Genomic DNA, 22027 nt, shown 5'->3' with positions numbered 1-22027 from the left:
TAACCAGCATTTGTCTACATGAGACTCTGTGGATCTTATTTGTAATGTTGCAATAAATATGCAGAACGTTCAACAAATGATGCCACCAGTTAGGAGTCGAAAGTCTTTTATTTTGAAGCCCGTCACGGGAGGGTATTTCACATTAAAATACCTTGCGTTCTTCATCTTTGCCTTAAGATCTTGAGTTTTTCTGTTTGTTTGCAGAACAAAATGTTTGACGTGTTCAGCAAAAATCAAGATTAAAAACACTGTAGCAATACTACTTTGGAAATACCAATGCATTCCTTTTTTATGTAAACGGCTGCCCTTGTCACGGGCAGCTTTATTTGAAACCGCAAGTATTGAAAATCATAAAAAGAACGGCTTCAAGGGCAAAAGTAAAAATGGACCAGTGTCCCTTTACTGTATCAAACTTACAATGACAACCGATATAATCTCTCTAAACAACTTTCAATAAGTACAAAAGTAAAGCCAGGATTCTTCTGGGTGAATCGCTGCGCTCTTTTCAGCGATCCAGTTTTTGTTTCTTGGCTGGTGGCTCTGCCTCAGGTGCAGGAACACTAACACCAGGAATCTGCAGAAAGGGGAAAAACAAATGGGGAAAGCTTGAGAAAATGCAAATCTAGTCCTACCCGGCTTTACACAAACCACGTTAAAGTACCACTTAGTGGAGAACTTCTCAGTAATGAATGTATGCTGACGGAAAAAAAAGGAGAGCTGGGTTGTGAGGTACGCAGGGTTTCATAAATCATGTTTTAAAAAGCATCCTGAGAGAAAATAAACACCCTGATGATTCTGCTTCATGAGTTTTTGGGTTGATGACATCACAAGAAGCACAAAAATCGAGCTGATGAGCTGCGGTTGGTAAACATTACTGAAGAGCGACTTTATAGGTTTCAGCATCTTGAAGTACCAGAGTTCCTAGGCTGATCTAAAAGTATGAAATATTTTATTTTCCAGGCCTGGAAAATACCCCCACCCCCCAATTTTCTAAAGGACAAAAATCTCAATGCAGTGATTTATTATCTCACCTTATATTTACATTCTTTATCCTATGATTGACCATTGTAACAATTCACCTGTCTATATTTTCGCTTGTTTGCTCACTGGCTGAACTCATTCAGAAATGCAAAACGGGGAATTTACAAGTCAGCTTTAAATTAACGCTCAACTGGACCTGTGGTTCCCAAACTGGAACTCAAAAATAAAAGCACTAAAACTGCGACGTATTGAAATTGTTATCAAAAAAAGCTAGAAAAAAATCTACAACTGTGCTTTATACATGCTCTGAAAATCAGACGCCAGTTGGAGGATTGTGCCATTTTAATATTTGTGAGATCTACAGATGAAAAGACTTGATGGCTATTCAGTCTGGGTCCAATTTAATGCTTTATACGCAAATGTCCAAAAATATTAAAAATAACTATTCCTGCGTAACAGCGAGTGAGAATGCTAATCTGCAGAATGATTTGAGCAGAAGATGCAGAAGATTCCTGCAGAAGAGAAAGAGTAGCTGAAAAACATTGAAATCAGATTTGAAGAATTTGACAAAATTGAAGAATTTGAAAAAAATTTAAGATTTAGAAGAAAGAAGAATTTGAAAAATTTGAAGGAATTTGAAGGAATTTAAAGAATTTCAAAAATTTGAAGGAATTTGAAGAATGTGAAAAAATGTGAAGCAATGTGGAAATTTTGAAGAATTTGAAGAAAAAATAGAAAAATCTCAAGAATTTCAAGAAATTTAAAAAAATTTAAGAATTAGAACAATTAGAAGAATTGGAAAAATTTGAAGGAATTTGTATCAATTTGCATTGATTTCAATGGGAACAGCCAACAAAAATTCGCACAAAAAGTGAAATATTTTAAAAAGTGTAAAAGTTAACATAACCATGAGATATAGTAGTCATGCCGTGAACGAGCCGAACATTTTGATACCAAAATTGTTAAAATCGGTTGAAGTATGTGGGAGTAGTTAGACGGCGACGGAATAATAATAAAGAAAAACAGGAAAACATGCTGTATAGCATTCTCACTGAATAGAAGATGAACTACTTTGGACTAAGCTTTCCTTACCACGGGTTTTATCAGAGCCATGCGGATCTTCTGGTGCTGAATGTTGGAGTCGTCCAGGCTGATGGTGACCTTCACCCGGTCAAAGATGTGGAACGTGTGCTGCTCCACCCTCAGAGTGGGACCCTGGACACGTAGACGCAGCAAAGGTCTCAAACGTGTATCTGGGAACGAATAAATGGCTGAAGGGCAAGCGAGGCGGATCCCTACCTCTTCGTCGAAAACGAGGTTAGGAGAAACTTTGTTTTTGGAGGTAAAGAAGACGGTGCCCTCCAGACCGAACTTGGGGATCAGGACGATGATGGCGTTCTTCCTCACGAACAGAACGAATCCCTCCTCGTTGAGTATTCCCCGGGCTTTGAAGAACAACTGAGAGACGAGGTTTGGAAGGGGTTAATGTAGTGATCCTCTCAGTTTCTGATCCAATGCAAACATACAAATCCAATACCAGACATAAACTCTGATCATGTTAAATTGCCTAAAAATCTAGAGAGCAAGGCCTTTATACGTCTACCTGTGTGTGGAAGGCCACAGACGCCCTCTGTGCGTACTGAGACATTTTGTGCCTGTAGTTGAGGTTGTTGCAGAGGGCCGACTGTTTGTGTTTGTCCATCAAATCGGCGTAGGTGCTGTCTGCTCCTATGGCCACGGCCAGCAGCCGGTGCACTATGATGTCAGCGTACCTGCAGGGAGGCCCGACAATTAAAGAAACCGGAAGAAAAAAGGCGCGTTTCTGCCAAAAGGACTGAATTTTCCTACCTCCTAATAGGAGAGGTGAAGTGCGTGTAGATGGGAGAGGCGAGACCGTAATGGTGGAAGTCGCTGTCCATGCCGGAACAGAAATAGACGGCCTGCATCATGCAGCGGGTGGCTAATATGCGCAGGAGCGTGTTAAAGTACTGGAAGCCGTCCACTTTGGCCCCGTCCAGGGAATCGGCCAGCGCCTTGGCTGAATCCGTGTGGATGGTCACGTCCTGATCAAACAGGGACACGGAAATGGAATCAGCTTCACAAAGTTTACCAGCGCTCGTCATTACAATGAATCTTCCAGTCATTTTTGGGTTTTCATATTTGAACAATTCTTTCGTAGGAGGCTGCATATGTATTGCATAAAAGTGGTTGCAGTAAGAAAGACTACCTGAAATTATTTACCCTCACATTAAATCACCGTCCAGTGGTTGAAAACACACAACTTGGTGCTGCAGCAGCTCAACAAAACCAACTTTTGAATCGACAAAACCAGCTAACTTTTAGCTTCCTGAGTAGCTTTTGCTAATATGTGATCTAAACCTCGCTGAAAGAATGTGGAATAGGCGTCAAAACTGGCTTCAAAGCCGCGAATAAACCAACCCGTTTCAATTAATTCTACCAATGAAGTTAAATATCCCAGAACTAGGACAGAAGCTTGTTAGTGGCTAAAAGCGTGTGAGTGAATGCAACTTGTTAGGGACATTTCACTAAATATTAGCAGGATATGTGCATGTATTTGAGCCTATATAATTATGTACACTGTGTGGATTAGAGAAAACACAAGAAATCCTAACCTGTAGATCTAACTCTTGATTTTAATAAATCTGTGCCATTTTTTTGTCTACTTTAAAACAAACTAATTCATCGAATAAAAAAATACTTATAAATTGACATGACATTCATTGTCATCAAGTATGTAGATGTCTGAATGGAACTGCTTAAGGCAGAAGACATCCTGAGTAAAACTCTTGAGTCCTATCTTGTTTGTTTAAAAAATACAATTATTTTCTAAATTAGTGTTTGACGTATTATGGTTGTTGAATAAGGAGCTTTATTGAGCTCATCTTGCATAATGCCTTGTTCTTCTTCAAGGCACAATTATGACACCTATTTTGTGTGTGGCACACTGGGGCAAAGCAAAAGACGGGCAATCATCACAGTCCTAAACAGAGCAGACACAGCTTTGTCACATGAACGTTTGACAGAAAAGTAAAAAAAAAAAAAGCTAATTTAACTGTCATAAATTCACAAAAGGCTTTCTAACTGGGATTTTAGAGGCCCAAAACCAAAACAGAGCACCATTGTGTTATATATCCTAATTAACGAACTATTCTTTCGTGATGATGTTGCAACGTACATGAAAATCCACTTGGATGAGTCTGAACTATTTTGGATGTTTCTAATTAGGTTGCAGCTATAGATCATTTTAGATATCGTTCAATCAATCAATTATTTTTTCAATTAATCAAAAAAAAGACTCTTAGTAAATTAACATAAATAACATTAACATACTTCAATAAACAACCAATTTGAAAAAAAAAAGTCATTGCACATTTTAAAATGTCACAAAATTCTATTTATGCACATAGCATGGCTATCTATCTATCTATTTTTTTAAAGTATATATATATATATATACACACACACACACACACACACACACACACACACACACACACACACACACACACACACACACACACACACACACACACACACACACACACACATACATACTTGTTTTGAAAAACGGATTAAAAGGATATCAAAAGGGGCCTTATAGGAGATTCTTTTTAAAGAATTTGAACCAGGTGAAGCTAAAACTATGCCACAAGTTCTGAATTGAGCATATTTACAGGCAGAGGTTTTTCCTTAAATCCAAAATACATACCATATACTACATTTGTGTACAGTTTTGGCTTAATTACTGCTCTGAGTGGCTGTTTGTGCAGCAAATGGTGTTTCAGAGTCTGTATACTGCAGTTTACAATGATCTGATCACAAAGTTAGTTGATGATTATTTCAATAATCGATTAATCATGAATCCGATTAATTGCCCTGTTTCTTATCCACAGGGTGTCAAAATGATACATCCGGGTTTAAATATAGTTCCACCCCCACTGCTATGAAAGAAATGTTTCTTACAATGGACGTTTATAGCCAAGAGAAACGTGCAAAAAGTAATGAACACCTAATATTTGAGAAAGTGAGTCATGGAAACACAAGACAAAAAGCATGATCGTGTGAAGCAACCTTGGATTTTGCAGCCTTGATCAGGATGTCGTAATTAGAAGGAGGCGGGGCCGGATGTTTCCTCAGCAGAGCGCACTCTGGAAATTCATCGTAAATCTTCTGAGCAACGGAAATATTGGCGAGCAACATAAACTCCTCTACCATGGAGTTCGTCTCCCTGATGGATAAGAAGCAGTCACCAAGGCATTAACATACTGGTAACCAGAAATAAAAGGATCTCAGTTTGCAAAGCGAAGGGCTTGAAAGTGGCTCACATGAGTTCTTTAGTCTGCAGATCAATTGGATCGTGGGTTTCACTGTCCATGTGGAACCGAACCTCTACAGAAGACAGGGTCAGTGCCCTGCAGACAGAAATTGGGACACGGTTATGACCCTTCCCTCAAATGTATCATCCCTAGTCGTTCTGTTATTCACCGATCCCTGCTTCCCTACCCGTTTGCTATCCTCTTCCTCTTGAGGATCTTGGCAAGTTTGTTGAGGCCCCTCAAGCTTTGCGTGATGTCGTCGTTCTTGTTGGTGTCATCTATCCTCATCTGGGCCTCGGCGTAAGTGAGAGACGCCTGACAGCAAAGAGGGAAACTGAGTCGTCGGCCTGATTGCTGAAATTAAGACCCAAATGCCGTACAAACGGATTCAACACAGGCCATTTCTCGCAAACATTTTACCTTGGAGTTGATGACACTTTTCGTGAATCGCGTCTTCAAAATTTCTGCTTTCTGATTCATTTCCCAAATACACGAAAAAGCAAACCTGGAGAGAGAGAAAAAAACAACAGAATTTCGGACGATTCCTCCATCATGTTGCCGTGGATGGGGGTAGTTTATTTTTTTAAATCTGATTTTAACAACTTTCAGGTGTGTTTTTGGATGTTTGTTTATAATAAGGAACGCCGGACTGATCCGTCTGGGTTGTCGAGTTGACTGCTGATTGCGGCACCCTTCATGCCTATAAAACACCACATTTTACGCATTTAAAGATGCGTAAAAAGCCTTCAAATAAATGCAAGCTGCAATGCATTTGTATTTTTGAAAAAAAAAAATCCTGCTTTATTTTTGAGAAAATTTATTCAGCTGCGAATAAAAATGATTTAAAATAATATTTCTGAAGAAGATTACAGCGGCCACAAATATTAACAGCCCTAACAATCCTTATGAAATAAATGTGACCCACACATTTTTAAATATATATTTTGATCAGAGTTTTCAAGAACTGTTGATAGATAATTGTTTTCTTTTCCTGGGTTAATTTCCCCCCCCCCCCCGTTCTTCATAGCCACTCTTCAAAATGGGAAACAATAGAGAACATGTGTTGATCCTCGTAGGTCAGAAAAAGGCAACAAAAAATACCTGCGCAGCTCAGCTTGCCCACATCTACGCACAGACTAATAAATAAAAACCTTACAAAGAAACTGTAGCAACAACGGGGCTACAGCTCGTCTTACCGCCACGACCAGTTGGCAGGACGGTAAACGAAGGTCGGGGGGCGGGGGGGGCTTTTCCTTCTCACCATCACAAACAAAAACATGTGGAGCTCACCAAACTCTGCGAGGACTTTCGAGGGAACGGTGGGCTTTGGTAAGTTGAGACTAAGGTTGATCCTTTCAGCAACAAACACTCTCCAGGAGTTTGGCGTAAGATAAAGGATGTAAGTGGACAAGCAGCTCACGTAAACTGTTCTGTATGGCGGAGGGTCTATGATGCTGTGGGCCTCGGGAAAAAAAGAGTGTGCCACAAAAGGGAAAACCAGTTCTCACCGGGTCTTCCCAGCAGGGTAATGCTCAAAAACATAGCCAGATCAACAGGGAAATGGTTCTCCACCAACAGAAAAAAAAATAAATAATAATAATAACAAAAAAAAATCAACCTTTTCCAAGGCCGTCTCAGTCGCCACACCTTTATTTTCTGTTATTCCTATCTCAATTTTTCAATCAACCAATTCAGCCAATCAAAACAGCACGAATAGCGACATGCTAGCCATGTACTCAGAGGGCTGGGGGTATCTGCGGATGTTTTATCCTTCATAGCCGGGCGCACCGATCGCCTCAATTTTTGTGGCTGGAAGCCGTTTCTCCTGCAGGCATCCACCACACCTGTCAATGTGTGGCAAAGAGAGGCCGCCATGCCGCACGTCCTCGCCTGCTTGGAGCGGTTCACCGCATCTGCTCTGAGTCACATTAAAGCAGTTGGATATGGGAAGACTTCTTCCTGCCCAGGAGATTTCTGGATGACCGCGGTCGTAAAAAAAAGGAGCTTTTCCTGCCTGGACCCGTGTCTGTAAGTATGAGAGACGGAGCCTTTAGGTAGGAGCACTTCAAAAAAAGTGATCAGCTCTTCGCTGGCGCTTATATTTCCATTTGACAGCGGGTTTGTGCGCTGAGCGCCCCTCAGTTCTGTTCGTTTGGTAGATTTGGAGTTTAACTGTTTACTGTAAACTATGCGATTCTGTCTGTCATCCAATATGGGGAAAACTTAGCTCTGAAACACCAGCTTTACACTCTGGCTGTGCCCAAGTAGAGTCTATGAATAGGAAACACTGAAACAACCGGGGTGAGCTGAAGAGACGAGAGCATAAGAAAGGACCCAAGATTCTGGACGATCTGGAGGGATTGTGGGAAAAAAATGGTCAGCGATGCCTCAATCTACTGGCAAAAGTCAGCAGGGTTGCCAACAGGTTCTGTACACATAATCTTATATAAATAGAGAATTTTTCTCCATTAAGTGGATGCAGTAAACATTTTTCAAAATCTTTCAGTGTGAAATCATCCCAATACGATAAAGCGTGAACTAATAAAGAGTTTCACACATATTTACCAGAGGTGCCAATAACTTAGCAGAGTGCAGTGAGTGTGTGCATGTTTGCTTCTCACCTCTCCACGTTGGACCTTAGAGAACAAAGGTTGGAGCTGAGCAGCTCAGGAACCATGTCTATCCTCTGTGGGGAACAACATGGAGCCACATCAGACACTCTTCACCGCCTTGCTTCACAGACAAAGTCATTGGTTTTTTTCAGGCAACAACTTCATTTTGGAAAATTCTCCGTAATGAAAAAGAAAAGTTACGTGATATTAAACTGTTTAAGATGTTGTACAACTTATAATCTGCTCTGCACATCCTGCTAAGGAATCAGACCTGTTTGTGGATAAAAAGCTTCCTGGTGAATCCTGGAATATCATCTTTGGTTACGTTTGGCTTTGTTCTCCCCGATACAAACACAACCAAGTCCATCTTATACAGTTTAGGAGTTAAAAAGCTTCGATTTTCTTACTTTGCCACATAAATACACAGTGGTGCCACGGTTAGCAGCCTCTTTGTCCAGAGCGTTGCCAGGTCTGATGAAGTGACTGACGTCGGCGATGTGAACTCCAACCTACAGGAAACAAATGGCCGGGTGATAAACTGACACCAAGCGATGAGACAAACAGCTCGGTGCTGTTACTGAAGCGTGGACGACGAGCACCTCCAGGTTTCCATTCTCCAGCTCTCTGCAGTGCAGAGCATCGTCTATATCTGTGCATCCTGGAGGATCCACACTACACACTGTCAGGTGCCTCAGGTCCTGCCTCTTTGCCAGGTCCTAAAACACACGTGCATGCATGTAAAAACACACCTATTTATAAATCACCAATCAAACTTAGTGTGTACTACAGGAGAGAGAGGCCACCTCTGGTGTGATGACCCACGGCATTTTGGGAAGGAAGCTGAGCACGGCCTGAGAGAAGTCCTGATGTGGAACATCGTGCTCCAGAAGCAGGACCTCCTGCTCGGTGTCCTTCTCCCCAGCGACTCCTAGACTCCTCACAAAATGACCCTAAAAGACACGCATTTAACAGGAGAGAGGCAAAGACCGTCGTCAGGCTGCGCCACAGAAACGGGATCAATCGCGTTTGTTTTTCAGCTGAAGGGACTTACATTTGGATATCTGGAGTGCTTGGGCCAGCCATCAATGGCCACCATGATCCTTTGACCTGCAAGAGTGGAGGCTTGTCGCGTCTCGATGCGGATGCGAGGGATGCGGCGGTCTGCCGGGGTGAAAAGATGGCGGGTGGACTGGAAAAAAAAACAAAATATGGGGCTGTGAGCCGATGGTCAGACACATGACCGAGCCAGAGGGTTGCTCAGGGAAAGGTGACCACTAAAGTCCCTTAAATGAAAGTTGCGTCATGGGCGTTCCATTTTTTTCGGGTCACGTGATCTCATGCGGCCATTTTGGGTCTAGGCTCAGCTAAGCTCAGCGCGTATACAACACTGCAAGCGACCGATTTCTTTTATTTTTATCTTATTTTTTCTGATTATTTCGAGTATTTCTTTATTTCGAAAATAAGCCACCATGCCAGGGTGTTGTGCCCACGGATGCAGCAACAGCACTGATAAAGGGACGCGGATGTTCCGTTTTCCAAGCGATGAAGAGCGGCGTTTATTGTGGATCAACGAGTCAGTCGCTTGGACCAAGAGACCAGGGACGTGCAGAGGGGGGGGGCGGAGGGTGCTTGAGCACCTGCCCCTTCGTCCCTGATTCTCAAAGTGCCCTTTTGTAGGGTTCATTATTATTTTTAATTATTTTTTTTTTTTTTTTTTTTTTGCGTGTGTGTGTGTGTGTGTATTTATGTGTTTGTGCATGTCCAAAACAATAATAATTTAGATCTACTGTTCCATGGTAACCGTGGCCTGTCACATGATATATTGGATCATGTGACCGGCTGCGTCAGCTTCACACAACGTGCCCTCAAGCTAACCTTACTGCCGTGACGTGCCCTGCTGCTGCGGATAACCACTGCGACTCCCGATTCCAGAAAAAGTAAACAACTGGTCAGGTAAGTAGGTGCTGCAGTGGTGTTAGTTTGTGCAAGGTTTATTGTTGCAAGATGAGTAGACTGACCGAGTAAAGTAAGCAATGAGCATCCTCTGTGCTGTGCAAATTTGCACACACCTCTCACAAGTTATATCCCTAGCCAGCGGCGCAAAAAGTGGGTATGCACTATAGGGCACCGGTACTGGAGGAGGCGCAGAAACGATCATAGTAAAATGATTTTCTGTATTTAACTTCTTTTTATGCACAATATGATTATGTCACCGATTAATTCCCGCCAGTCATTTTTAAATACTTTGATAATACTTTCATTGCCCCAGAATGTAGGTAGGTAGTTGCATCCCTGCCGCTAGCTAATAAGGCTCGGGATCCGCGTTGCATTGTGGGACGTGGCGGCCATATTGAAGGCAACGCAACGTTAAAATACCTCTGACATAACGTTGTTGAACGAAGAGACGTAGAAGTAGAGTTGAGAAAGAATAGATAGAAAAAATATGTTAAAATCCCGAAAAGGATCTGAAATTTACCGGGACACATTAAATAGAGAAGCCAGGGACCGGTATGTTGATAAAATCAGCATTATTATGGAGCGCCGACGACCACTTGTTGCCACTGTTTTGCATATCGGACGTCTTCGGCTGCCTTTTTTGTGGTGTGAGCACCTAAACTTCAGAACAGTTCCAAAGCTACAAATCCTTGGAGTCTCATGTGCAGTTCACGAATGGATGAGTTCAGGAGCTGCAGATCATAAAGCCAGCAAACAGTGGGAACACAGTAACTCGTTCAAAGGTAAGCTGTGCTCAGACGGGCTCTGGCACCTGCTAACCGTTAGTGCTAACAATCACTCACGCATGTAATGTACTTTTAACTAGCTGCTATGTGTTTCAAAGGTTTAGTTAGTAACATTAACTGACAACCCTCCCTAAACCCTCCGGGTTTCTCACGTATTTGAGCCTTTTCCCGCTGCCGTTTTATTATTTATGTGCATGTATGTGGTGTCGCGGCTGAAGGAAAGAAACAATGTAGGCTATTAAATAAAACCGTGCATCTTTAACTTACCAGAATGAAAATGCAGGGAACACACTCTCATTGACATCGGGATACTGTGGAAAGTTATGATCGGTAGTCTTAAAGCCGCGATCCAAGCGAGCCGACAACTCCATTGTGCTTGCTGTCTCTCCCGTGGTTGCGCCTCCAGGTAGGAAAGCGGTGGAAAGTTAACCCATTTTCTATGTTTTTCCCATGGCGATCATGTGTTGCGCTGTTACAGCCCACAACACAGCAACGGTTTACCATGGTTGAAATGAAGTTACGGTAAAATTAATCAAATTAAAACACGGCTGAGAGAGGGAGTACAGTATGCGGTAGTCATAGGCAGTAGTCTGAGTAGCGGGGGCGGAGCCGCGGAGGCTTTCAATATGGCGGCCACACAAAGTAATACGTCATGACGACCAAGCCCTATTGACCACCACACACGCACAGCGTGCTATGAGGAGGAAGTACGTCAGGTTTCTGTTGTTGTTACTGTCTGTTTCACCTGCTATGTGAAAGTGCAGAGAGATATGTATCTTACTCTCAAACAGGTGTGTTTTTTTCCTGTTTTATTTCACTAAAACTGTGCAGTATGCATATTCACATCATTTTGGACCATTGCACAACAAAAATAATTTGAGTTTTGAATTTCTAAACCTCTCCTTATTTACACAAAAAAATTAAATATGCCCATATAGGCTAATATGCATACAGACAAATTGTATAACTTTTGGACCCTTGCTGTCATGCACAAACTTAATAGTCAAACTAAATAAAAGCAAAAAAACATTTAAAAAGTTATTTCTATATCATTTAATAATTTTTTATTTTATAGCATTAGGAATAATAAAGGGCAAAATATTAATGGGTTAAACTTGTGGCTATGCAGTACAATTTTTTTTAAAAAGGTATGCAATGTCAATTTTTGTTTGTATGTGTGTTTTATGTGGATCAGATTGTAGTTTAAGTATCTTATTTCATTTTGCAGAGATGCCTCGTAAGGAGAGGAGGTTAAAACAAAAACAAAAGGAGCTGTGTGAGGCTGCAAAAGGCAGTGGATCACTCACCAGCTGGATGACAAAGAGCACAAAAGGTAAGAGCAACACATGCACCAGTTATTTATAGCCATATTCAGTTAGAGAAAACAACAGTAACAAACAAAATTTCAATGTTGTTCTGTTACATTATAATATGTATAGTGTGTTAATTATTGATTGATTGATACATTTATCGATTAATAATTAGGTGTATGGTGTTAATTAGATTAATCCAAGAGCAAATTCTGCCTGATTTCCAGATGGACAGGGAGTAAGTCATCATAGGTCAGATGAGGAGATGGAAGGAGAGAAAGAGGAGGAGATGGAAGGAGAGAAAGATGAGGAGATGGAAGGAGAGAAAGAGCAGGAGATGAAAGGAGAGAAAGAGGAGGAGATGGAAGGAAAGACAGGGGAAGACACTGTGCCTCAGAGAAATGAGAGTTTGCTAGGAACAGAAAGTCAGGAGGAGCCAGAGACTGGAGGAATGGTCTCAGGGGTTAAGGAGCCCACACAGGATGTTAAAGTAGAGGAAGCAGCAAACCAGGAGACAGAGGTTGGGGTGAGAGAGGGAAAGCTTGATTTACAGATTACACAAAATGTGGAGGTAGAAGGAGCATCAAACCAGGAGGAGATTGAAACCAGAGATAGGCAAACATTCTCACACCTACTTGAACTTACTCACCCAAATGATCCTGCCCATGTCCTACAATTAAATATTAAATGTGATGAGGCCTTCATTCAGTTTTGCAACAGTATTGGACCGTGTCAACCAGCGCTCTCATCCTTTCCAAAAAATGAAGAGGGGCGATCATTTCAAAAGAAATGGTATGAGAACAACACATGGCTGGAGTACTCACCAAGTCTTGATGCCATGTTCTGTTTCAGCTGCCGTCTTTTTTTGTGTGAGGATAAATACAAAGGGCGCAAAACATGGAAATCAGAAGGATTTAATCGGTGGAGAAAGGCTCTAGAGAGAATTAAAGAACACTGTGCCTCAGAATCACACGTGTGGTATGGTGAGGTGGAACAACTTAAAAAAGAAATCACTGGAGGCAGCTTTTGAAATGGGTGACCGCGCATCACAAGCTGCTAAAGACAGGGAAAGAGAAAAAAATAGAGAAATCGTGTCCCAATTACTGGCAACCACTCTTTACCTGGCAAGACAGGGTATGCCTTTTAGAGGAGACGATGAGACCCTGTCCAGCCAAAATCGAGGTAATTTCCTCGAGTTGGTGGAGCTGTTTAGCAGGTATGATAGTGTAATTAAATTACACCTGGAAGCAATAAAAGAGAAGCAGGGACCTGGTAGAAGACCTCTTGTCTCACTTCTCTCCAACAGAAGTCAGAATGATATGATCAAAGCTTTGGCCATATCAGTCAAACAAGTAATCAAAAAAGAAATCCAAGAGAGCAAAACCTTTTCAATTCTCATGGATGAAACCACGGATGCTGCACGCACTGAACAAGTTTCTTTTGTGATTAGGTATGTGCATAACATGCAAATCAAGGAGCGCTTTCTTCAGGTGTGTAACATTCATACCACAAGTGGAGATGCTCTTGAAAAGATAGTTATAGCTCTACTGGAAGAAAATGGCCTGAAGTTGGAAAACATCCGGGGTCAAGGCTATGATGGGGCTGCAAATATGAGCGGATGCTTTAAGGGACTTCAGGCAAGAATTCTAAAAAGAAATCCAAAGGCCTTGTATGTACACTGTCAGGCTCACTGTCTTAATTTGGTGTTAGTTGAAAGTGCAAAGTCTACCATCTGTTTTGTCAGCTTTTTCAACTTAGTTGAAAAACTTTATAGTTTTGTGGCCAACTCATCCAAACGACACTCTGCATTTATTAAAATGCAGAAGACCATGTACCCTGATCGGCGTCCACTGGAGCTGCAGAAGCTCTCAGACACACGGTGGGCCTGCAGAGAAACTGCCCTTCAGACTCTGAGGAAGGTCCTCCCAGCTGTCATGCAGTTTCTTGAGGAAATGACACAGCAAGACCCACCAGACTCTTCGGCAGGTGATGCATTGATTCTTCTCAGGAGCATCAACTTTGAATTTTTCCTGTGTCTGGAGATCACCTGCCCAATCTTCCAGGTGACTGCGATGGCCTCTGATGCTTTGCAGCAGAAAGACATAGACCTAGCGACAGCATACAAAGTTGTAGATGGAGTTTTTCAGAGGCTGGCCTACAGCAGAACAGAGGAGGAGTTTGAGAAGATGTTTAAACAGGCTACAGAGAAGGCTGCATCAGTGGGCCTTGACCCCCCAACTGAGATTCCTGGTCAAGCTCGGAGGAGGAAAATGCCAGCAAAGTTCAAGGTCACTGCCACAACAGCAACTGCTGACCACACATTCCCCACTTTGCAGGACTACTATCGTGTTAAGGTGTATTACGTTTTTGTGGACACAATGACACAAGAGCTTCAGAGACGCTTTAAAGCTGAAGATAACTCCACATGGGAAATCCTGAATGCCCTCCACTGCCTGATAGTCCCAGAGAACTGGAAAACAGCCCAAATTCCAACAGAGGCACTGCAAGCTTTGAATAGGCTCTGCAAGTTCTACAACATTGATGAAGAAGACAAATTGCAGACAGAACTAAAGGTCTTCCATAGTTCATACTCATGCCCCTCACCCATCAGTGTGACATCTATTCTTTCAGTGGTCAAAGAAACCAATGCACATCTGGTTTTCCCCAACTTGACTGAGCTGCTGAAGACTTATGGCACTCTTCCAGTTTCTACAGCTACTGTTGAACGCTCTTTCTCAAAACTCAAACTGGTGAAAACAAAACTTCGCACCCTTTGCACAGAAGAAAGGTTGTCAGAGCTTCTTTTACTGGCAATTGAAAAGGATATTCCAGTCAACCTCAGTGAAGTCATTGACATTTTTAAGAGCATGGGCAACAGGAGGTTGCTGTTATAACTGCAAAAAATAAAAATGCCACTGTGATGTGTAAAAAAACAAAAAAACAAAACTAAGGCACAGACCCTGACAGAAACTGACAGAAAGACAGAGCCACCTTCTCTCTATTGTCTTTCTCCCACGAATAATGTTACCCTTTCAGTTACAGTTACTTATACAATGTGAATATATGTTTGTTAATAAATACAGGTTGAAACCTTTAAACTTGAAGTATTGTTTGTGTTTGTGGCTTTGAATGAGCAACTGGTTTTTAAGCAGTCAGCCTTGGCAACAGACTCTAGCAATTCAGCAGTGTGGCAGGTCAGTCAGAGTGAGCCATTTTAAATGTTAGTTATCTTTGCATCTTGCATGAACACACACCACTTGTTTAATCAGCTGCTATCTCTCCCATGCTCTTTTTAGTGTCTGCACTATCAGATTAATACAGCCCAACTCCAGCAACACAGAAGCACCAACCCCCTCAACAGAAGCTGTTCCATGAGGTAAAACACAGACTCATTTCGCTTTGCACTGACCTCAAACATATATGTGAGTATGTGTGATAGGGTGTATTTTGATTCTACGTTCCATTATTTATAGTATGGGTTGGTACATTTCAACCAGTTGTACAGCAAGGTATGTTTCTGTATAATGTTTTAAATCCGTGCCCCATGTGCCCTCTTTTAACTTTGAGCACCCGCCCCTCCAACGGTCTCTGCACGTCCCTGCAAGAGACGAACAAAACTTGGAGACCTACAACAAACTCTCGCTTGTGTGAGGTATGTGGGCTTTTTTTTTCTGAAGTCAGGGTTTCCCGCAGCGCTAAGTTTGGCGGCCGCCTCGCCAATATTAAAAACAAAAACAAAAAAAAACCGCGCAAAGCTTGTCTCTCCCCGCCAGTCCCCAACCGCTAAAGCCGGGCATACACTGTACGAGTTTTTCAGTGGTGGTACTAATATACATCTCAAACTGTGCGACGGAACTGCGGGGTTTAAAAAGTTCACCGCTCACGATCTGTGCGGCGCGACGCTCGGACGCGACCGGACTGCGTGCCCCCTCTGGGACCGCTCGCTGTGGTGGCAGAGGCAGGCGAGCGACGGTGGGTGACAGGGACCCAGAGCAGGGGGTCGAGCCCAGCTCACGCACCGCACCGGCGGCCGCGCGGCACGGCAGGTCGCCCGGCCCGCCCCGCGAGCGGAGGCGTGCCGAAACAGGCGGCCAGCGCGTCGCGCGGACCGGAGCGCTTGCGCTCCCCCCGCCCCGCGAGCCGACGTCCGGGCCCCGCGGGTCCCGGGCCGGGCGAAGGTCGCTTTGGGGATGCCTGCTCCCCTCCCTCCGCTGGCGGGGACGGAGAGGAGGGGAGGGCGCTCCCTCGTAGCTCTGCTTGAACAGCAGGATGCGCTCACAAAAACCTAACGACGGCCGACTGAATTTCAAACATGTTTGATTTTCACCGACCGTCCGATTTTTTATGTGAAATTTTCTTCTGGACTTCTTGCTTTATTTCATTGTGCTGTAGCATAATGTGTGTCTGATTTTTGTCCTATGGGACCAATTCTGGACTTCAAGACAGTAAAAGAGAAGTATACAGTTCACTTAAAAATGTCTCTCTCAAGTCTTATTAAAATGTAATATCAGCTTTTCTGGATGCCTAGTAGGTGATCATCAACACTCAGTTGTGTTTTATTCAGAACACCTGCCTGAAGGGTATTAGAAGGTGTGAAACGCGCATAACAAAACAGTGTTAAAGCGCCTGCCTGTGGCAAGTTTAGACCCAAAATGGCGCAACTTTCATTTAAGGGACTTTAGTGACCACCTTTAGGAGGAGGTGGTCTGTAATCACGTTTCATATCAAATTTCCAGAGTTATTGCTCCTTTTTAGCCAACTATAAATGCAACTTTCACTTAGAATTCATATTTTAACGAAACCTACAAATACCAGAGACTGAATGGACGGAATGGAGAAACGGAGCGAACAGATAAAGAGAGAGAGTCACCTTACTTCTTCCCTGTTATCCAGACCTGGAAAGTGTTTAAATCAAAATCCAGAGCTTTCCAGTATTCTCCAAACTCTGTAGGAGCCCTGTATTTTTAAAGGCTTTATATTTTTAAGACATTGACAGGACGAGGGGTAAACCCACCTCTTTGATCTCGGAGACATTCAGCATGCCACAGAACGGCCTCCAGCTCCGTTTGATGATTCCCACCACCTTTCCCGTTGCCTGCCTGGCCGCCTGCGTTGCCGATGGCTCCAGCTGGACAGACAGAGACGGGAGCATGAGGGCTGGCCAACAAGGACGCTGCTGGGAAGTACCAGCTTGTTGCTCTGTGCAGAGCGTTCGCTAAAGCCGCCATTCACCACTTTTTCCTCCTCGTCCCCGTCGACGGCGTCGTCCTTCGCCGCGCCGTCGTCCTCCAGCACGACTGCAGAGGGCGCCACCCACTGATTATCTGGCAACAGCTCCACAGCAACCACGTCGTGGTGCACTGCTCTGTTGAGGTTCTGAAGGCCCTGGATAAGAACCTGGAGACGGGAAAAAAGAGCAAAACGGAGCTTTTGGCCTTTAAAGCGCCTTCGCTGGCTGTCGGTTAAACTGTTTGTTTAGATGGATGTCCTGAAACACATTTAGCAAATTTACAGGACTCCAGCGCTGATTCTCAGACAGGAGTCTACACGCACCTCTGTGCTGTCTTCTCCCTTTCCTTGGACAAAAACCGTGGCCTCCAGGTAGTTGTACCTGCTGGTCCTGAAGGTGCCCTGGAGAAACGAGCCACTCTTGATTCCAGCCTGGATCTTGGACAAGGGAAGATGCTCCGGAAACAATACTTTGCTGCTGGTGATTTCTTGCTGAGGGAGAACAGGAAGCAAAGCAGGGGAAGGATGAAAACTATGCTTTTGGTAAGAAACCTAATGTATTGCTCTAAGCAGTTAGATCAGAGCTGTATTTTTAACTTAGACGGCCCTTATCGTCCCATTTGGATAATTTGTTTCGCCACACGTCATCACATATTCCAAGCTGCAGGTATAAATAATCTGAACATAGGCTTGGACAATATGGCCAAAACTTATATCACGATATATTTCTTAATTTCGGTCAACACAACATAATACCGATATCGATATAAACAAAATAAAAGGCTCAGAAAGAATACTAAGAATGCCTACAACAGATGCTTTAGGACAATTATTTTGCCATGTTTATAAAACTCCTACAATATAATATTTTAGAAATATCTGCTTTAAAAAACAAAACACACATAATGACATAAATCCTGGAACATCACTCAGTGACAAAATGCTGTAATCATAGACTCTAATGTATTTTGAAATATTGGAAATGTCATATCACTGTTATTGAATGAAGTTATAATGTGATAAATATTGATGTTGAATTATTGTCCACCCCTACTACTTAAACATCTCACAAAAAGTGTAGCATCACAAACATCAACAAACGTGAACACGAGCAGCATTCTTCCCCACATTTACCCCAAACACAACCTTCCCTCTGTTTCCCTCCCTCTCTTTAGAAGAAACAATGCATCATGGGAAACACAAGGAGATGTGTGATTATTACAGGAGTTTGTTTAGTACAATGATAGCTGAGGGGACGAAAGTGTTTCTGGAAATGAACCTTTGTTCAGGCTGTAGTTCTTCCTCTGTGGCTAGATGGGAGAAAAGTGAAAAACCGGTTCGGAGGATGTTCGGGGCTACTTGCTTTGCTGCGTGCGAGGTGTAGGGTGGCTGTGGGATTTGGATCAATCAAGCACCGAGTGGGAAGGTGTGCTATGTGTGAGATTTTGGTGTGTTTGTTCTTGCTGGTGACAGTTAGTATATAGAAGAAAAAGTGGGGAACAGAAGAGTTGAGGCTTTTGTAAAGTAGCAGCAGGAGACAGTGGGGAAACAGACGGGGATCTTAGTTTGCGCCTCTGTTCCCGTTTCTGTACGATGGTGACACGTTCCCTGAAGTTCATCTTATTGTCTATGGTGAGCCAGAGATACTGGACAGAACTGGCCTGTTCAACTGGTTGACCGTGAACAGTGATGGGATTGAGTCCAGGTTCTGATTTTAATGTGTGTACCACCAGTTTCGTCAAAGTTGAGTTGGAGACGGTTGCCAGAACACCACAGAACAAACTCTTAGACTGATAGGTGGTGGGCTGTGATGGAAGTGCTGTCTGTGAGCAGCCCTACTATGCCTGTATCCCCTGTGTATTAGGAGCAAACGGTGGTCATTTCCATAGAGTGTATACAGGAAGGGACCGAGGACGCAGCCCTGAGGGGCTCCAGTGTTGGGGATGACGGCTGATCATATTGTTGTCTGTATACCGTCTTTGGTCTATTGCTTAGGATTGTTATACATCCAGTGGATGAGGAGAGGGGTGACATTTAGGTGCTGCAGTTTCTTGATGAGTTGATGACGCTGGACTGTAATCAAGAGCTGAAGTCAATAGATAGAACTGACGCAAAATGTTTCCATTTACTGTGTTTACCTTATCATCGTTGGACAAAGCCAGGCGGTCCACCAGCTCAGGGTTCGCTATTAGACTCTTGATGTATTCCTCAACTAAAATGTGGAAAAAAAAAAAAAGAGTCATGACAAACTGTTGAGCCGGTGGCATATGCAAGCATGCTTTGTCTTCATGAATGCAGCGAGGAGGACGGTAGAAGCAAAGTAACACATTACATTTATACACCAGCAGGCCGTTCTCCTCAGCCTTCTGCTTGTTGCCTTGATCGTTGGTGAGGAGGACCACTTTGAGACCGTCTGGGTCCGACCCGGGTGTTTTCAGGTGCTGGCTGTACCACTTGACGGCCACGCGGATCGCCCGGTCATTACGGTCATTGGCGCTCTCCCCTGGTTCGCGTTCGATGAATGTCTCCCTGGAAGAACAAGGAGTCAACACAACTAAATAGAACCTCTCAGCTGAAACGCCGCAGTCCCTGACGCACTGTGACGAAGGCTCCTCACTCCTTGGTATTTAGTATTTATTTATTCAGCCTTTATTTAACCCGGAAACGCCCTGAGATCAACACGAGACAACTAAAGCGGGTCACATATAAAACTCATGGGCTGATTACCGTTACTAAGGCACGCCACTTTCCTCGTAAGTCAGTTCAGGCACTGCTAAAACACGCTGCCATACGGGTGACACCTCTTTTCCAAGTCAGTGACGGAGTGACCAGAGTTTTCTTTAAAACTACAGTCGGCATGCAGAGATCTGTGTCTTAAGCAGCAGATTGCTGGCTTGCCACCCAAACGGAAAAGCATTTATTTTTTAACTTCGGCAGGAAAAATAACCAGCATTATTAACGCTTGAAAATGGTGAGGGTGCTCTGTGTTTGCTTGTTTTGTTTAAGTCAACTGTAAGGAGTTAAAACTGCCTTGCCAACGTTATAGATCTCAATAAAAGGAATTACAAACCAAGAAAAGCATCTAAGTCCACCACGTTTACCAAACTAATCAGAAATACAGACGTCTTGGCCGTCAGCTGCAATCACACTACAAAGGACAGACTTGCAGTAAATCTCAGCCATGCTCATCCAAAAAAAAAAAAAAAAAAGAAAAAGTAAAAGACAAAGCAACTGGACTTGTTTTCCGTACTTGAAGACGTTTCGCTTCCTCTCCAGGAAGATTTTTACTTTTTTTTGGATGACCATGACCTGGATGACTGAGAATCTTCACCAGCATCTCAGCCATGCATTCAATTCAATTCAATTCAATTTTATTTATATAGCGCCATTTCGTGAAACATGTGATCTCAAGGCACTTTACAAAGTCAAGTTCAATCATATTATACAGATTGGATCAGATTATACAGATTGGTCAAAAATGTCCTATACAAGGGAACCAGTTGATTGCATCAAAGTCTTGACAAGCAGCATTCACTCCTGGAGAAGCGTAGAGCTACAGGGAGAGTCGTCTGCATTGTCCATGGCTTTGCTGCAATCCCTCATAACGAGCAAGCATGAAGTGACAGTGGGAAGAAAAATCACCCATTAGCGGGAAGGAAAAACCTCCGGCAGAACCGGGCTCAGTATGAACGGTCATCTGCCTCGACCGACTGGGGTTACAGAAGACAGAGCAGAGACACAACAAGAGAGACAAAAAAGCACAGAAGCACACATTGATCCAGTAATCTGTTCTACATTAGATGGTAATAGCGGGTGAGCCGTCTTCTCTGGATGACGTCACAGTTAACAGAACGCCAGACCAGGTCATTCGAACGCATGTGTGGGTATTGCTCGGTACCTGTGGTGCTCGTTGGTGAACGTGTAGAAGTGTCTTCCTGGTTCGTGCGCGATGTCCTTCAGGCGTTTATAAACTGTTGCGCTGCGATGGCGAACCTCCTGGAGCACGGTCTGCAGGATTATGACGTTGCGAATCACGGGGTCTTCTAACACGTCGATCTGAAGTGCGAATAAAAAAAGAACGTCAAAAGCAAAATGAGAGGCAACGTGGGTGCGATCACGCATTTGGGAATCTGGAAAGATAGCTGACTAGGTTATTACCTGGTGCAGCACCACGTTGGTGTCAGGAACCAGGTAGTGAGGATAGGGACACAGACTGCTCTCCATGCACGCGTCTCTCTGCAGCACCGTGGAGTCCTGTTTGCATTCAGCGCAGGTTTCGCTTCCACACCAAATATCATCTCTCAGGTAATGCTCACGCACGACCTTCAGCACTCCGCCCGACCGGGTCTTCTTCACGAAGGTTTTAGACTTCAACATAACGAAGATACAAGCCCCACAAAGCCGAAATTGTAATAATTTGTTCACACCATCTGAAGATGCCAGGCAGTCCCACCAGCCATGTGTAAACTAACCCCGTGGGACGACAAAAACGCTCCAAGAGTCTAAAGGAGCTGCGGAGTTCTACTTCAGATGTTGTCCATGTTGCGTATTTTACCTTTGTCTTGAAGAAATTTAAAAAGCATGATGTGTATTAAAAAAAATCTAACAGCTTTTCAGATAAGCTAAAATGAACAATGAACCTCATGGGTAGTTTTGGTTGGCCATTTATTTTCTCAATGAAAACAAACCAAAGCGAGGAAGAGAAATAAACCGAATAACGAATAAATGTGTTTCATAGCGCTCTCCAGCGTTGGGAGGCTATACTGCACCACATTATTCAGATATTCCAGTGTAGACGCCGCACAAACTTCCTGTTC

General features: G+C 43.3%; 1 protein-coding gene and 1 long non-coding RNA gene across 3 annotated transcripts; one reads left to right on the top strand and one right to left on the bottom strand.

The window, feature by feature from the left end:
• Positions 1 to 89: 89 nt before the first annotated feature.
• dis3 (DIS3 exosome endoribonuclease and 3'-5' exoribonuclease) lies at positions 90 to 21875 on the bottom strand. Its single transcript, XM_036126527.1, has 21 exons — positions 21369 to 21875; positions 21109 to 21266; positions 19543 to 19739; positions 19349 to 19422; positions 17535 to 17702; positions 17214 to 17378; positions 16996 to 17109; positions 8982 to 9119; positions 8734 to 8880; positions 8530 to 8646; positions 8338 to 8439; positions 7940 to 8004; positions 5739 to 5823; positions 5506 to 5633; positions 5328 to 5414; positions 5074 to 5230; positions 2830 to 3044; positions 2585 to 2753; positions 2281 to 2439; positions 2074 to 2196; positions 90 to 574 (listed from the first exon to the last, which is right to left on the bottom strand). Exons 1-21 carry the CDS (start codon positions 21585 to 21587, stop codon positions 506 to 508), a joined length of 2856 nt encoding a protein of 951 aa, XP_035982420.1. The 5' UTR covers positions 21588 to 21875; the 3' UTR covers positions 90 to 505.
• Positions 9782 to 15583, top strand: LOC118557162. Of its 2 annotated transcripts, XR_004927664.1 has the most exons (4): positions 9782 to 9883; positions 11900 to 12004; positions 15278 to 15357; positions 15549 to 15583. It is a non-coding gene; the product is annotated as an uncharacterized LOC118557162 (long non-coding RNA). The 2 variants fall into 2 exon arrangements; XR_004927663.1 differs by lacking the exon at positions 15549 to 15583 and having other exon boundaries at positions 15278 to 15531.
• Positions 21876 to 22027: the final 152 nt, after the last annotated feature.

The sequence above is a fragment of the Fundulus heteroclitus genome, chromosome 22 (assembly GCF_011125445.2).
Source record: "Fundulus heteroclitus isolate FHET01 chromosome 22, MU-UCD_Fhet_4.1, whole genome shotgun sequence".
In the NCBI taxonomy this organism is placed as follows: Eukaryota; Metazoa; Chordata; class Actinopteri; order Cyprinodontiformes; family Fundulidae; genus Fundulus; species Fundulus heteroclitus.
Note: the sequence above shows the minus strand (reverse complement) of the source record. Positions and strands in the feature narration are given on the sequence as shown.

Excerpts from the sequence above, each read along its gene's own strand:
- dis3 (XM_036126527.1), bottom strand. The coding sequence starts at position 21,587 with ATGTTGAAGTCTAAAACCTTCGTGAAGAAGACCCGGTCGGGCGGAGTG. Across the intron at positions 5,824-7,939 it reads CTAAGGTCCAACGTGGAGAG|GTTTGCTTTTTCGTGTATTT; the intron begins GTGAGAAGCAAA and ends CTCTCTCTCCAG. Across the intron at positions 5,415-5,505 it reads AGGAAGAGGATAGCAAACGG|GGCACTGACCCTGTCTTCTG; the intron begins GTAGGGAAGCAG and ends TTCTGTCTGCAG.